At 43.4% G+C, this 16,656-nt stretch overlaps 1 protein-coding gene across 4 annotated transcripts in view; it reads right to left on the bottom strand.

Annotated features, from left to right (window-relative positions):
• Positions 1–16,656, bottom strand: part of pde8a (phosphodiesterase 8A) — a 66,035-nt gene that overhangs the window by 22,732 nt on the left and 26,647 nt on the right. For 3 of the 4 annotated variants that reach the window (XM_080767647.1, XM_080767649.1, XM_080767650.1), the window contains exons 3-15: positions 11,505–11,695; positions 10,349–10,405; positions 7,630–7,684; positions 6,008–6,096; positions 5,194–5,272; positions 3,072–3,212; positions 1,941–2,029; positions 1,797–1,848; positions 1,647–1,698; positions 1,425–1,502; positions 1,225–1,260; positions 823–893; positions 79–243 (exon numbers count right to left, since the gene is read on the bottom strand). In XM_080767647.1, coding sequence (XP_080623773.1) covers positions 79–243; positions 823–893; positions 1,225–1,260; positions 1,425–1,502; positions 1,647–1,698; positions 1,797–1,848; positions 1,941–2,029; positions 3,072–3,212; positions 5,194–5,272; positions 6,008–6,096; positions 7,630–7,684; positions 10,349–10,405; positions 11,505–11,695 — 1,155 coding nt within the window. The remainder of the gene's footprint in view (positions 1–78; positions 244–822; positions 894–1,224; positions 1,261–1,424; positions 1,503–1,646; positions 1,699–1,796; positions 1,849–1,940; positions 2,030–3,071; positions 3,213–5,193; positions 5,273–6,007; positions 6,097–7,629; positions 7,685–10,348; positions 10,406–11,504; positions 11,696–16,656) is intronic. The other variant, XM_080767648.1, reaches the window with a different exon arrangement.

Genomic DNA, 16,656 nt, shown 5'->3' with positions numbered 1-16,656 from the left:
AGTAAAAACGCTCAAAAACGCTGGCAAGGGCTACAGTAGGCTATGCAGAAACTCTGGCCTGCCTTATCAGAGTCTTACCATCATCAACCCCCCTACGAGATCATTCGTGTGGGGGTCCTCATCCTTGGTGCCAAGCTGTGGGGAGTATAGCTCAGTGGTCCTCAGGATCTCCAGCACCCGATCCAAGGCCTCTGCCACCGGCATGGGACTGCTTTCCTGAGCTGCATTGATGATGTTAATCACCTGGAATGGCAGAGGGAGAGATTCTGTTCAGACGGGAAACAACTACCCAATGGCCCAAGTTATAGGATCTATCCGTGGATGCACACTGACGACTGATTGACCCTGGGCAGAATTACGTTTACTGTGCAGTTATGCACCCCCTAATGAGAACTCTCCCACTTCGCACACACGCGATGCACACATGCAGACCCAGAAAGACACACACACGCGACCAGGCGTTCCATTAATAGCTTTATTCTGGAGAGGGATATGTCTACAGGGAGCGACAGCACAGTCAAATGATACAGCATAGGAACTGCAGTGTGACCATCCCCGGGGACTTTCTCCATTTCTAACAAGCTGGGCCACAGCCTAAAGAACTCCCCTGAACAGCAGACCATTCTGCTCCCTCCTATCCATATAATATGGCCTTTTATCTGTACATTATATACGTTGCCCCAAGACTTGCATACAATAACCATTCATTGAGTTTTATGGGTCGCAGTCATGGGATGAAAGTGCCAATGCAAACTAATAATCATATGACAGAGGCTAGGAGAGAGAGAGAGAGAGAGAGAGAGAGAGAGAGAGGAACCAAACCTTGGTGATGGGGGCTTCTATGGTCATAGAGTGGATCCTGGCCATGGAGGAGTGCCTTCGCTGAGAGCTCCCTGGCATGAGGGACAAACAAATAAATCACCTGTAGGACTACTATGACGACAGTCTGGATGTTCAACAACATAATCAGGAGGGTGTGCACTGTACACAATCACACTGTACACAATCAGTACTGTATACAATCAATCAACACTCTTGGTATCACAGGGGATGTGAAAGGTTTCACAAGCTGTCAGTGGAGACCGAAAGTTTCCATCAATTTCCCCCTCTCTCTCTCTTTCACAGTGGCGGGCCGTGCCGAAATGAACTAGGCCTTCAATTTTACCCGGGAGACAACACAAGGAAATAATCTCATTGGTTAAAAAAAACCAAGGGCTGTTGTACCTGCATGGAGGAATGGAACCAGAGCATCCAGCCTGTCTGAGTGAGAAACAGTGCAGTGGCAGCGAAATAAATACAAGATATAATATTAATATATTAAAAATATTATAAATAAAAACTTATTATAAAATATAAATTTCTGCATCAGGCAAGTGGGCCAGCAGAGAAGGCCTTGCTGGCCCTGACCACTGTCTCTCTCTCACCATCGCTCCCTCGGGACGTTGTAGATCTGACGTCAAGGGATCCTTTCCTTCTATCCTTGTGTCTACTGGTTTGGATGTCTGTGGAAAGGAGCACACACGCACGCACACAGTGATTATTTCAGTTCAGTGATGCTTGCGGAAAGCACACCCTCTTGTGTAATATAGATTCCTTTAAAGTTCATGCAGAAAACATTCAGATGAAGGAAGGAGTACAGACCCTACCTGTCTGAGACTCTGCTTGCACAGAATGCACACGTTCACTGGACTTATCAGTCTGTACAGATCGTGGGAAAAACACATATTAGGGTCAGACATTTTTATTCATCAATGCATCCGATTTGTAAAAACAGTAAATATGTTCACCCCAGTTACCTTATTATTATCATTTAAAGGCCTGTTGATAGACACATAGTGTCTGATTTTTCTGTGAACGACAAAATAAACATAGTCAAGTCAGTTACTCTAAGGATGACTGATACTGAATGGTTGAACATGGCATGTGCTTAAACAACTTACCCTCCCTGTCCAAACACAGGAGTGATCTTCACATTTTGTTGAACGCTGTCTCCATTCTTCTTTTTGGCATAATAAATCCCCTGCCACTCCTGCAACACACCAAGACGGAAGTGTAATAATAACAATGAAGTTAATTTCTATAGCACCTTTCATGACATGAAATGAAAGGTGCTAGAAGAGCAAGAAAAAGTACAAATAATAAAATAAAAACGAAAAAAGCAAAAACATAAAACATTAAAATAATAGCAAAGAAATGCAGTGAATCAGGAAAAACAGTGAGGACATGAATAACAACACAGAGATTTGAAAATCAACTAAACGTAAGAGTGAATAAATAAGTCTTAAACTGCTTTAAAGCCATCTAAAGAGCTTACATGAGATGAGACATGAAAAACACTGCTGTAGATGAGGATAAATATTTTATATTAAAAATAAAACCATTCGAAAGAAATGACACATCAAACAAATCATTTGTTGAGGGTGAGGGCTGGAACTGTGTGTTTCAGAGACCACTTTAATGACACACACGCACACGCACACGCACACACACACACACACACACACACACACACACACACACACACACACACACACACACACACACACACACACACACACACACACACACACACACACTTGGCGTCCAGTGCGTTTGTTTCATGTCCATCCCACCCATGGACTGTAAAAGATCTTTCCTGCTGCTGGGCTGTCTGAAGGTAACCTTTGCACCCTCTGTAGTAACATCACAGCACAGCCAGCAGCCACTGATCTTCTGCACATGAAATGGAGCTGCCCTCTGCCAACTGCAGAGTTCACACACGCACGCGGATGCATGCACACGCATGCATGCACGCAGATGCACTTGGGCGCTCGCATGCATGCAAATGAGCACTCACATGGGTCCATTTTCATAGTTTCAGGGTTTACGTTACACTGAGGATTTTTAGGCACTTCAGTAGCTCAACAATAGTAGTCTTTAAAGCGATATGTGAGATGTATGACTAAACACCATGACATAATTCTACTGTAGAAAGTGTGCAGATTTAGTGACAGTATGGCAGGTGTAAATGAACCACAGTGAAATGATCAGTACACAAAAAGCACAGGTTTTAGTAAAAAAAAATGAATTACCTTTCCTTTCCGTATGCAGGAGTTTATTGTCTCAAGGAGATCAGGTTTATTCTTTTCACTTCTAGGCACTTCTATAATTTCCTTCCCTATTAGCTCACCCTGTTGATAACCCATGATAGACTCGTAGGCAGGGTTCACATACTGTGAATGAGAGGAGAAAGAGAATTGTGATGAGAGTTTGCCATTCATTTGCCCCATATCAGAGGATTCATACAGAGCACGCTGCGCTGGGGTCAGATGTACAATAGTAAAGTTTACATCATCATTGGATTCATACAGAGCACGCTGCGCTGGGGTCAGATGTACAATAGTAAAGTTTACATCATCATTGGATTCATACAGAGCACGCTGCGCTGGGGTCAGATGTACAATAGTTCAGTTTACATCATCATTGGTGGCTACATGATGATATTACGCCTGATTTATACTTGGTTGTATGCATGCGTCGCTCATCGAAAATGGCATTGTGCTGCAAGTTAACACGTTGTGAGCTTGGAGATCTGTTATTTTTTTGTATAGTATAACACAGGCTTTAATCTGTTCGTGGCATTAGCATATTCATCGCTCAACATGTGGGGCTTTGGTAGAACTTACAAATGTTGTTTTTTTACCATATGAAAACAGAAGGTAACTAGAAAGGTGTAATTTGGGAAATTGCAAGTGTGGTTGTCCCGACGCAAGTCGGTGGATTTCTTTTGAAAACTGCGAAACATCATATACCTGTAATTAAATATTAAAAACTTTTTTTTAATTCCCCTGGACTGGCTTGATTCTAGGCTTAAAATAATTGATATCAATATGTTTGGAAATCTCTATGGGAAAAATGCATTGGCTTTTTTTCGAGTGGAACCAAACTATGTCCTATAGCGCCACCATGAAGCTGACTGGTGTAATTATCTTTTCCTGCGTATGCCATTGGACTCCCAAGTGTGGCAATTCAACTCACTAATTAATTCACTTTAATAAATTCATATAAATTATGAACTTATCGCTTAGCAAAATGGAAGCACACAATTCCCGATGCATCTGGTCGATTTGACATAAAACTGTGGTAGGACTGGCGGGACAGACTTTAGTCTATCTATAAAAATAAATATTAAAGGATAAATAAATAAAGTTGCCAAAGTACTACAGTGACGTGTTGCCTTTCGGCCAGTCACACTAATAACACAGCCTTAAATACTTTGTGGTCTGGGCCATACAAAAGAATCCATTCAGAGAGTGTGCAAGAAGAGAGAGACAGAATACAAATATCATAACTGAGATCAGGGATCACAAGACATCAGCAGGCGAGAAACGTCAAGAGAGAGAAACGTCAAGAGAAGGGATGAGCAGAGTTGGACTTGGGGGGGGGGGGGGATCTACCCCCCCCAAGGAGGTACGAGGTCCATGCGTGCAAATACAATAGGTACAAGCATTCCTTTGTCCCCCTGTCAATCACACTCCTTAACAGAGTCCTTGCAGAGGGCAGACAGGGTAGGGGTCGAAGGTTATGAGGCGATATTCTTAATTCATCTTCTGCACTAGGTATGTTGGGTGTGGTTTTTAATGTTGTACGGGTCACTGTGTGCCTTTGTTGTCTTGTATTGTATTGTATTGTATTGTATTGTATTGTATCTGTATCTGTATGCTGCAGAGCGGGTCCTTGGGGTCCAAGACAAATTTCTCTCTTGGGAGACAAAATAAAGAAACCTTGAACCTTGAACCTTGATCCATACCTCTGGTTCTGGGGAAAACATTTCTCTTTTGGATCTTGAGAGAAAAAGTTTGGGAACCACTGCACCAGAAGAATGCATTTCCTTTTTTTCGATGTAGACTGAATAATGTGTTGTGTTATGTTTGTTTAACAATTATGTACAGCACATCAACTCTCTTTCAACTTTATTTATTTTTTAATAAAAAATAAATATTCAAAAATAGACTAATTGCCCATCTACAAACCCGTTGCATCGCAAGCTCGCAGATTGTCTATTCTCACTATTTGTCATACAACGAGAGAGGTCAACAGTTACGAACATGTCCACCCTCCTGAGAGAGAGGGAGAGAGAGAGAGTGCAAGAGAGAATGGGATTTACAATATGGCAATAACTAAATATGAAAACAAAGTGTATTCAAAACTCACCTGAATAATTTGATCTTCAGAACTGATCTCTATGGCCTCTTGGCTTTGTTCCAGAGCAGTGAAGATAGCATTTGCAGACCTTGGAAAGGGGAAGACATGAGGTTCAGTCATAGAGTCATCGGTTGAACTATAAATCAGGTTTAAAATTTGTATACAGGACATATGAGAGCTTGCCTATCGTCACTGTTGGGTGGAAACTTATATCCAATTTTATTATCAGTTATCAAAACATTTAAAGGGTTGCCCGCTGGCCTAGTGGTCCAGGCGCGTGCCACATATAGGCTCTGGCCTGACAGTGTATTGCGTGTTCGAGTCCCGTTCATGATGACCTTTGCTGCATGTCTCCCCCTGTCTCTCTCTCTCTTTCCTGTCAATCTTCACTTGTATCTATCAATAAAGGCAGAAAAGCCAAAAGAAAAACCTTAAAATAGCTGCTCTACATGCTCACAAGAACATAGATCGGCTATTTTCACTACTTTTGTAAGCACTTGTGTGAAGTGAGCGGCGTTCTTATCATACATCACATTCCGTGCTCAGCCAATCAGTTGAGCACATTCCGTGCTCATACAGACACACAAAGCTGTGCATAGGAGTGCCGCTCAAAAAGACAGTAACAGTATATCAGAGAACAATGTTGACCCTGCAAATTACACAAGACAATATTTGAAGGAGATAATAAATCCACTTCATGACATTTTGACCTTGGCACTTATTGTTCTTAAAAAGACATTGCAGCGCACCATTGAACCACACCATTATACTTTAGTCAAACTATTTCGCTATGGGAAATGTCTATTTAGCAGCCTATACTTACCTCAGCTTGAACTGTGCCCGCACCTCTCCATGTTCCAGCTGTAGCAGCTCATTGTAGCAAGCCATCATATTGGCATTTTCCACATATCTCTGAAGACAATACAAAACAGATAATCATTAATAATCATACATCTTTTATGCATTAATAATCTATATTCAATAATTCACTTCAGTGCTTTTGTTGTATTGTTTTAACCCATTCTGAACGGGAACCCGTTTTGGTGTCAGCATCATGTTATGCTTTAGCTATTGAAAAACAGCAGATCTACAAGCTCATAGCGCGCCACCGAGTGGCGCGCTACGAGCTTGTAGGTCTGCTATTTTTTGAAAATTCGAAGAACGACTGACATTTTTTTAATCTGATCTCAGGTCAGAATGGGTTCATCAGACCAGTGTGTGTCCAGTGGAAAACCTCGTATGAATCTGATCTCAGGTCAGAATGGGTTAAGATCATGTCAATAATACGGTGTAAATGTCACCAGTGAGGGCAGGATGCTGCCAAAACAAAGACTGTACTTTCTAATCTCGATTCCTGCCTTTGGAAATAACTGTATGGAGTGTTGACACAAGGAACAATAATTTACACGGAAATGCATGAGTAAAGGTGTGGGAATAGTGTGAAATGTACACATACACACCAGTGTTGATTTTGACATTCTTTTTATTTAGTTGTAGTCTGTCTTTTGAATTAATTTAGTTTTAGTCCTATATAGTCATCTGAAATGTTTTAGTTTTAGTCTTGTTTTACTCGACTAAATATAAGATTTAAAAATATATATATTTTGGCGGGCCCTTGATGGCGTCGTAAATTAATGCTTGATGATTTTACACTTTGCGTTGCGTCTTTTAGTTCTAATGGATCAATTCTCTCCCTAACATTTTAGTCTAATTTTTATTTGTTGACGAAATTGTCAATATATTTAGTTTTAGTGAAAGATGAGTCAATATATTACCTTAACCACTTTAAAACACTACTAGAGTGGTGCCCGTTGGGCACTGGCCTACAGTTGGAACGAAGTTGGAAATACATGCCCCACCCAGTTATTATGTCCCTTTTATGCCCATATATATGGAGTTCACACACACGTACAGAGACTTGGTGCATGATATATGTTACATCAGCTATTTGAAATGAGCAGATCTACAAGCTCACAACGCGTTGCAATGTGAGCTTGACGATCTTCAAGAAATCTGTAACGAATTTTTGTTATGTTTTTTTTTAAACATTTTAACAATACAAATCTTGTATGGGGTATGGGGTCCCTGGCACATCTTTTCAAGTGGGGGTCCGTGGCCAAATACATATAATAATTTGGATATCCTTGACAAAAAACAACTTTAGAACAACCAGTCAACCTCTAAGGCCTTGGAAGGAATAAGGCAGCATGTAGCAGGCAGTGAATGTAAACTATGTTTCATAAGACAGCATTGTTATTCCCCAAACTTCCTAATAGAATGGTTTGTTTTTTAATCACACACACACACACACACACACACACACACACACACACACACACACACACACACACACACACACACACACACACACACACACACACACACACACACACACACACACACACACACACACACACTTAAAGCCTGCATTGATCATTTACTCACCCTATTAAAGCCTGCAGTGATCAGAGGCATCACGGAGGCTTCCTCCCTGTCCGGCCTTCAGAAGGACAAACGCATGTTAGCACTCAAAATGGTTCCGATGACAAAGAACATATTGAGAACATATGCTCACTGGGGTGATGCAGATGCTCAGGGCTCCATTTTTGTCTCATCTTTTTAAAGCCACTATTTGGGGATTTAGGAGTGGGGAAAGGGTGTTCCCCCACTAAAGTTGGTATTTTGGTTACCTGCCTAAATCCCTTAAACACTTCCATTATATTATGCATAGGTGTGGTTTGGACGTTACAATAATTAAACCAAAATTAACCAATCACCAGTCCACGTGCCATTGCCTTTAATAGATCCCTTATCCATTGCCCGTTAGTGCTATATTGCTTCATAGCAATGAAGCCCCCCCCCCCCCCCCCCCCCTCGTGTCGTTCTTTTTTTTCCTCCACCCCGCACAGAGCCAAGAACACTCGTCTTTTCAGAGTCACAACTCGCTCAAATATTGCTAATTTAAAATAAATCAAAGTACTATGTAAACTACGAAATTCGGGCTTTCGTTTGGTATATACTTCGAGCGTGTAGGCCGTCTCTACGAAACGGTATCAAGTGGAAAGGAAAGGTCGGTCAATTGGATTAAACGCCATTTGATGCGCTATGGGATGATGAAACTGAATGAACAAATGCGTCTTTGACTACAATGGACACAATGGACACAAGGAAGGCACTCACTTCTGCTGATTATAGGAAAATTACAAAGAGAATAAGGAGAGATGACGCAGCCTTACTCCAAGTCCAAGGACATCTCCATGCCCGTGTCGCTCTACCAAACTAATTTGACACCTTACGGGTATAAGTTCCGGGTGGTTTTAAATGCCACTGTCGCTGCCAACACGCCCATGACCACACCTCTAGGTGCAAATACCGGTGTCGGCAAAAAAGATAGCGGGTGACGCTGGACGAAAATACCATTAAGGGACAGAGAAAACTATTCGTAATTTTCGGGCGGCGGCTGAATTGCGGGCCGCGCTGCGGGTAAAGTCTGAGACGAAATTGGAGCCCCAAGCCTCTAAGGCAGTGGTTCCCAAACTGTGGTGCGTGCACCTTGTGGTGCCTTCTAGGGGGTGCGTGACATGAAATGTCTAATGGTGGTGCTATGGTTTAATTTTAAAATTATTAACATATGCCAATATATGGCAAGTAATGCAGCATATAGCCTATGCTGAATATATTATGCCATATTCAGGTTCATATATGTGGATAAAAAGGAAATATGTCTCTAGATAGCTTATGCAATTTATATATGTGGGGGGGTGCATCAACTAGGTCAGGAGGTAACAGGGGGTGCATCAGTTAGGTTGGGAGGTAACAGGGGGTGCATCAGCTAGGTTGGGAGGTAACAGGGGGTGCATCAGTTAGGTTGGGAGGTAACAGGGGGTGCATCAGCTAGGTCTGGAGGTAACAGGGGGTGCATCAGTTAGGTCTGGAGGTAACAGGGGGTGCATCAGTTAGGTCTGGAGGTAACAGGGGGTGCGTCAGTTAGGTTGGGAGGTAACAGGGGGTGCATCAGATAGGTTGGGAGGTAACAGGGGGTGCATCAGCTAGGTTGGGAGGTAACAGGGGGTGCATCAGCTAGGTTGGGAGGTAACAGGGGGTGCATCAGCTAGGTTGGGAGGTAACAGGGGGTGCATCAGATAGGTTGGGAGGTAACAGGGGGTGCATCAGATAGGTTGGGAGGTAACAGGGTGTGCATCAGCTAGGTTGGGAGGTAACAGGGGGTGCATCAGCTAGGTCTGGAGGTAACAGGGGGTGCATCAGCTATAGGTCTGGAGGTAACAGGGGGTGCATCAGCTAGGTTGGGAGGTAACAGGGGGTGCGTCAGTTAGGTCTGGAGGTAACAGGGGGTGCATCAGCTATAGGTCTGGAGGTAACAGGGGGTGCATCAGTTAGGTCTGGAGGTAACAGGGGGTGCGACAGTTAGGTTGGGAGGTAACAGGGGGTGCATCAGTTAGGTTGGGAGGTAACAGGGGGTGCGTCAGTTAGGTTGGGAGGTAACAGAGGGTGCATCAGTTAGGTTGGGAGGTAACAGGGGGTGCGTCAGTTAGGTTGGGAGGTAACAGAGGGTGCATCAGTTAGGTTGGGAGGTAACAGGGGATGCATCAGCTAGGTTGGGAGGTAACAGGGGGTGCATCAGCTAGGTTGGGAGGTAACAGGGGGTGCATCAGCTAGGTTGGGAGGTAACAGGGGGTGCATCAGCTATAGGTCTGGAGGTAACAGGGGGTGCATCAGCTATAGGTTGGGAGGTAACAGGGGGTGCGTCAGCTAGGTTGGGAGGTAACAGGGGGTGCATCAGCTATAGGTCTGGAGGTAACAGGGGGTGCGTCAGCTAGGTTGGGAGGTAACAGGGGGTGCATCAGTTAGGTTGGGAGGTAACAGGGGGTGCATCAGCTAGGTTGGGAGGTAACAGGGGGTGCATCAGCTAGGTTGGGAGGTAACAGGGGGTGCATCAGCTAGGTTGGGAGGTAACAGGGGGTGCATGGCCAAAAAGGTTTGGGAACCGCTGCTCTAAGGCATATGCTGACTCTGGCATTTTTAGGTGCCGTTGATCTTAATCATTAGCCAACGCACAAGTGACAAGAAAGAGGACGGCGGTAGAGGAAGGACGACGGTAGAGGAAGGACATCGACGGTAGAGGAAGGACATCGGCGGTACATACCTTTTCACGACGGCGACTATCACAGTGTTTTCTGAGGAGTTGACCGCTCTAATTGACCTGAATGTAAACAGAGGGAGCCATTTAGCCAGCAAGGCCCTGTGGAAAAGCCTGTGGCATCAAATCAATGTAGTTTTCAGTTTTTTCACGCTCCGATTCTCCCAGGCAGGCAGAGCCCAGTGGTGCAACCCTGTAAGCAGGCCCTGGGCCTCTGAAAGAATGCAGTGTATAGGGACGCTCATCCGCCTGTGGTTTTCCTCAGCCAGCGGTCATAAAGGACCTTTAGTTCTCCAGCCATGGCGGCTGTGCGCGCACACTGAACGTATGGACTGGCTTAAAATGAATAGGGTTAACATATGCGCTGGGCAGGGTACATGAATGTTTGTAAACGTGTTTTTGGTTTAGGCGCAGGCTAAAGATAGAGGACGATGCAGGCAGGCGCTGCTCATTCCTCAGGGGGCGTGGCTTCACCAGGCACCATTATGAATGAAGCCGGACCGGGCCGGACCGGTGTCGGACCGGTAAGGAGAACCCGTCCTACTGTACCATCTCAGCCACAGCAGGGAAACCTGCCCTTCAACATGACAGAACCAGTCTGGTGTCGCTGATGTTAAGTCAGTGTTTCTCAAACTGTTTCATGTCAAAGACACCAGCATGTTTTTGTGCCGTGGACTAGCCCCCTCCCCATCTGAAAAAACGCTGTGCCAGCGGGACCCCCTTGAGATATAGTTTTAACATTTTTCAAGATTATTCAATAAATGAAACGCTTGCGGGAAGGCGTCGCAATACGACACGTTGAGAGCTTGTAGCTCTGCTATTTTTGAATATCCAATGTACAAAAAAATAAGGTTATAGTTGTTTGCGAACGCAGTGAGCACCTCAATTACCCTTAAGGGTCCCCCGGAACCCACTTTGAGAACCACTGGTGAAGTTATGGGTTTTATATTAATTACATCTGCATCCACAATGTCTCTGCAACATTATTAACCACTGGCATAGGCAGAAAAACAACAAACAAACAAACAAACAAAATGTTTTGGAAAATAGCAGACCTACAAGCTCACAAGGTGTCACGTGTTGTGCACTTGCAGACCTGCTATTTTCAAAATAATGTAGACACTTTTAGTGGTTGAGGGTCTAGAAAGGTTAATTAGCCTACCGGCATAGTGCTTCAGCATCAAAGTGTCTGGAATGTCTGTGGTCAATGATGACGAGGTCGTGATGCTTCTCCACAAAGCATTCGAGAGCTAATTCGGGTGTGCGCGCCACACTGCACCGGAAGTTAGCCTTCTCACATGCCCAGCAGAAGCCACTACTCTGACTGTCTTCTTTGGCAAATACTAAAAGTACCTGCAGGAAAGGGAAAGATCACAGAGCATCATTAGCCACAGCTATCTTAAGTTCAGTGGGTCCCATTGGGAATTTGTGGCAACCACACATTATTGCAACAACAACGATACAAAATTGTGTGTGTGTGTGTGTGTGTGTGTGTGTGTGTGTGTGTGTGTGTGTGTGTGTGTGTGTGTGTGTTGTGAGCTTATACATTGGCAATACAGATGTGCCTCGAGTTGGGCACAAACCCAAACAAAGTAAATTAATAACTAGACAAACATAAGAATCATACACTATTGTGTACTCAGTGTGCAATATTTGATACAGTATGTGGCCCTGATCTGAATAGTGAAACTGACAAGAACTGCAGTAGAACTGCAGCAGAACTGCAGCAGAACTGCAGCAGACTTGACCCCGCTGCCCGCACTATGGAATCAATCCTGATAATGCAAGAATGGAGACAGGATACACACAGTGCCAGTTTGTTCATTCACCTGCAGCCCAGTGCCATATAAGGCACTTCCCATTCACCTGCAGCCCAGTGCCATATAAGGCACTTCCCATTCAAACCCTGCTGGCCTGCTCTTTACTTAAAACCCATTTTGGATGGGAACCCCTTTTGGTGTTAGCATTATGTTATGCTTGAGCTATTGAAAATAGCAGATCTACAAACTCATAGCGCACCACCGAGTGGCGCGCTACGAGCCTAGGTCTGCTATTTTTGAAAATATCGAAGAACGACTGACATAGAAACATAGCTTTTTCAGAAAACTGTCAGGATGTAGAAGACATTTTTAGAATCTGATCTCAGGTCAAAATGGGTTAAGTTTCGTTACAAGTACTTTGTAGATTTTGATTATTGTTACAAAACGTATATTAACCATACATTTCGACCATCTATTCTACAAGCTTGTAGATCAGCTATTTTCAAAAGATGTGCATAGATAGATTTGAAAACTTTAAATGAGACATTCTCTATAATGAGAAATTCATACTTTTGGTACTTTAAGTACATTTTGATACCAATACTTTTACTCAAGTACATTTTTAATTCCGGACTTTTACAGTAACAGTAACCGAGTATTTCTACATTGCAGCATTGATACTTTTACTTAAAATGTAGTACTTTTTTGCACCACTGCAGGGTCTATTGTCATCTGCCTTCGCTTGCAATGATATTGACCAGGCTGGCCTTGACTGGTCAATGCCCCTTCCTATTGGGCTGGCGAGGCTGTGGCAGAGGGCACCCCTGCTGTCGTCCCACCAGCCTTTTGCGAGCACACTCTCCCTGCCAGCATACTTTCATATAACCTCTTGCTTGCGTAAATACAGGACCAGAGATCTAGGCCCACCTCCAAGAGCAGTGCCACACTGAGAGCAGATTCATGAGTCACTTGCCCAAACAGACGTCATCAAGTGTTGGCAGGAAGTGGAGTGAATGTAAAGAAGAGAAAGTTTATTCTGCTGTCAGTCTGCATCACACCTGCGGTAAAGAAAGGCACTCCTCTGTTTCACAGAGGTAAGAGAGCTCTCCTTCCATTGTCCATTCATTCATTCCGATACTTTATCAGGTTTCAGGACTCAAAGTGTTTCAAAGTTATTCAAAGTAACACAATCATTCATATCACTTTGTGATACAAGCATCAAATTTGGCATGAATAATGCCTAGGACCTACTTTATCAGCAAAGTAGGTCCTATAGGAGGGTCAAAATGTGTGTGTGTGTGTGTGTGTGTGTGTGTGTGTGTGTGTGTGTGTGTGTGTGTCAGTGTGTGTGTGTGTGTGTGTGTGTGTGTGTGTGTGTGTGTGTGTGTGTGTGTGTGTGTGTGGAGCCACCTAAAAATTCAAGATGGTGGCCATTTTTCAAGATGTAAAACATGTTCTTTTCAGTGTAGAACTTGAATGTATGAACATATTTTTATGATATAGTAATCAAAATGTATGTATTTTGACATGATGCCAATACAAATTCAAGATGGCTTCTAGTTATAGCAGATCTACAAGCTCATAGCACGCCACCGAGTGGCGCACTACAAGCTACAAGGTCTGCTATTTTTTTTTAATCGTGAAAATACGGCAAAAAACTTTATACGGCAAAAAAACTAAATGGGACCAAGATCAAACATCTTGAGAAAGCTTTTTTTCTTCATATGACTAACTGTTCAGTCATCTCTGGTGAAGATCAGCGTTAGTCATTTCCTATGAAGATGCCTTTACTTTCTTACACCTTCAATGGGAACTATCCCAAGCAGGGTTGAGGTGATGTAGGAAATTGGGCATCACACTCTGATGGTGTGGTCAAGAAGAGGAGCGGCCATGTTTCATCTGATGTACTCTATGGTTTCTGAAGAAAGGACAAACTGGCAGGCAATCAAAAAGTGTGATCCTATGTTATACCTCAATGTTCACAAGAGCCTGAGCCCTTACTGTGACTGCGAGTCGACAGGTATCTCAAATTAATTATCTTTTTTTAGCTGATACTATACTACTTCAAAGTAATGCCATATGTAGTGGAGTTAAAAGTATTATATTTGTCTTACAAATATTCAAAAGATGCATTTAAAGCCTCACTATAACCAATCTTGTAATGTATGTATGGAGTATGTTAATTGAGACAGTAGGTCGCAGATTACTATGAAAACCTGCAAAACTCGTATGGTCGGTCGGTCGGTCACGTCTACATATATGGTTGTCAGAACATCACGCCTCGTGACATCACACCTCGTGATGGCCGTCTCCGTATATGAAGATCACGACGCCTCGTGACACGCCTGCCATCACGCCTTATGACACGCTCCATATATGTCGATCTGACATCATCAAACCCTCTACACTCAAAACACGCTATATATGGCCATGAACCCTGGCCATATATAGCGTGTTCGTCAATCCAGTCAATTACACATTTAAATCTATATGTGAAAACGTCAATTAACGCCAATTTAAAAAGAAATCACACCCGTGTGAAGTGAGGGGCGCTAATATATTAAAGTCTAACTCATGTTGATTAGGTGATGTAATGGAGATGTAAAACAAACGGTGCAAACACAAACATTAAACGCCATTAACAATAAAGAGACAATATGACACATTATGACGTAAATGTTCTTTTCAGTGTCAATGCGTTTACAAAACAAACATTAAACCTGTGTATAGGAGGGGCTAGCGCAAAAACAGAAAAAAACTAAACTGGAAAAACGGAACCGCCCCCCCACCCCCAAGCGCAGCCCCAGAAAGGTAAACTACACAGCTCTCATTACTCTGTATAGACTATGCGCATGCATAAAGTGAGTGGCAAATCGAGTGGCAAAGTGACAGGAAAAGTGAGTTTAACAATTAACCAAAATTATTTTCTTTGCAGCTGTACTGGCGAGTAACACAAAATACTCTTTGTTATGATGCCCTAATTATACAATCCCTGGAGATTCCTGATGTCATCAATATTAAGCCCATATATGGGAATGTCATTATATGGCCATATTGTGACAGTCTCATGATAACAAGTGTGATTGCCGCAACACAAGTCACACTTGCAAATGAACCAAGTTGGTACATCACCTGGATCTCCATATATGAAGATCACGAGACTGACCTCATCAAACCCTGGATAGCCATACATGATTTGACATACTAGATTTGCATATATGGACCCGGCCAGCAACCAAACAACAAGCTCACAGCGCATGTCACGCGTGCGTGCGTGCGTGCAGCTAATCTGACCTCAAGAGATCACGAGACTGACCTCATCAAACCCTGGATAGCCATACATGATTTTTGACATACTAGATTTGCATACTGTATGGAGCGGACCAGCAACTCTACATCTGACCTCGTCTGACACCAGATTAATAGTTTAACTCCTGCTTCTCAACTGTGACGTATTAAGAAGCTCCGTTATTTCAGAGCTTCTCGCCCTCAGGGCATCTTACTGGTACAAACTATACTGTAATTTATACAATTTAGTATTTAGTCTCCCTGCCTCAAAGGTCATGTGTCACCTAGACACAGGATCTGACACGGATATTGACCTGATGGTCAAGATTAAATGTATCTGGCCCTGAGCAAGACTATTAGCTCAATGGTAAAGATGACGTGATGGTCAAGATTAAATGTATCTGGCCCTGAGCAAGACTCTATTAGCTCAATGGTAAAAATGCCAGCACTTCAAATCTGGGGTAGGAACGAGGAAAGTTACATAGTGCTGCTTTAAGTACAGTATTAAAATATGTACATTACTACTGTCCACCACTGGACAGTCGCTGAGTAGCCTTGCCGAGCCATGAGGCCCATAAGGCAGGAGCCTATCTCCTGTTTCTGTAGCGTGAGGCAGCTTGATGTACAAGTACACCCCCTGGACATGACGCTAGTATGTCGCAGGGACTTACACCCAATCCAACCCTTGATGCTGAGTGTCAAGCAGGGAGACATTGCGGGTCCCATTTTGACAGTCTTTGGTATGACCCGGTCGGGGATTGAACCCCGACCTCCCAGTCTCAGGGCGGACACTCTAAATTCACACTCATATAATGTTATGCATTAGACATAGATACGACAGCGTAAAAAGCTCACGTTACAGTGCAGCATGAATTAGGCATTGCACTAAAGCACCCCTAAAGATTTGACCCTAAAAACAACACGGACAAAACAGACAAATCAACTGTGTGTGTGCATGCGTGCGGCAACTACCAGTATTTTACTTAGTTGTGCAATTGTAGTGATAGATCAGGCTAGGTGTAGAGCTCTTTCTTTGAACCTAGTTGTATCCCGTACCTGAATATTACAGTAGATATTCTGTACAGATACAGTAGATGGTAAAAGGATAGCACCTCTGCCTAAAAACCGTCTCACAAATAATCCACAGAGTTGCTCATCCCAAACTGACTGGAGAAAGTGTTGTCTCTGTCAGACAGCAAAGCTGTTAGAAGCTGAGAAAGCTGATGCCCAGACTTTAAAGTGCTACACTTGTTGAAAGTGCTACAC

Source organism: Protomyctophum bolini (assembly GCF_963924005.1).
Source record: "Protomyctophum bolini genome assembly, chromosome: 1".
NCBI lineage: Eukaryota > Metazoa > Chordata > Actinopteri > Myctophiformes > Myctophidae > Protomyctophum > Protomyctophum bolini.
This window is presented reverse-complemented; position numbering and strand designations above follow the sequence as displayed.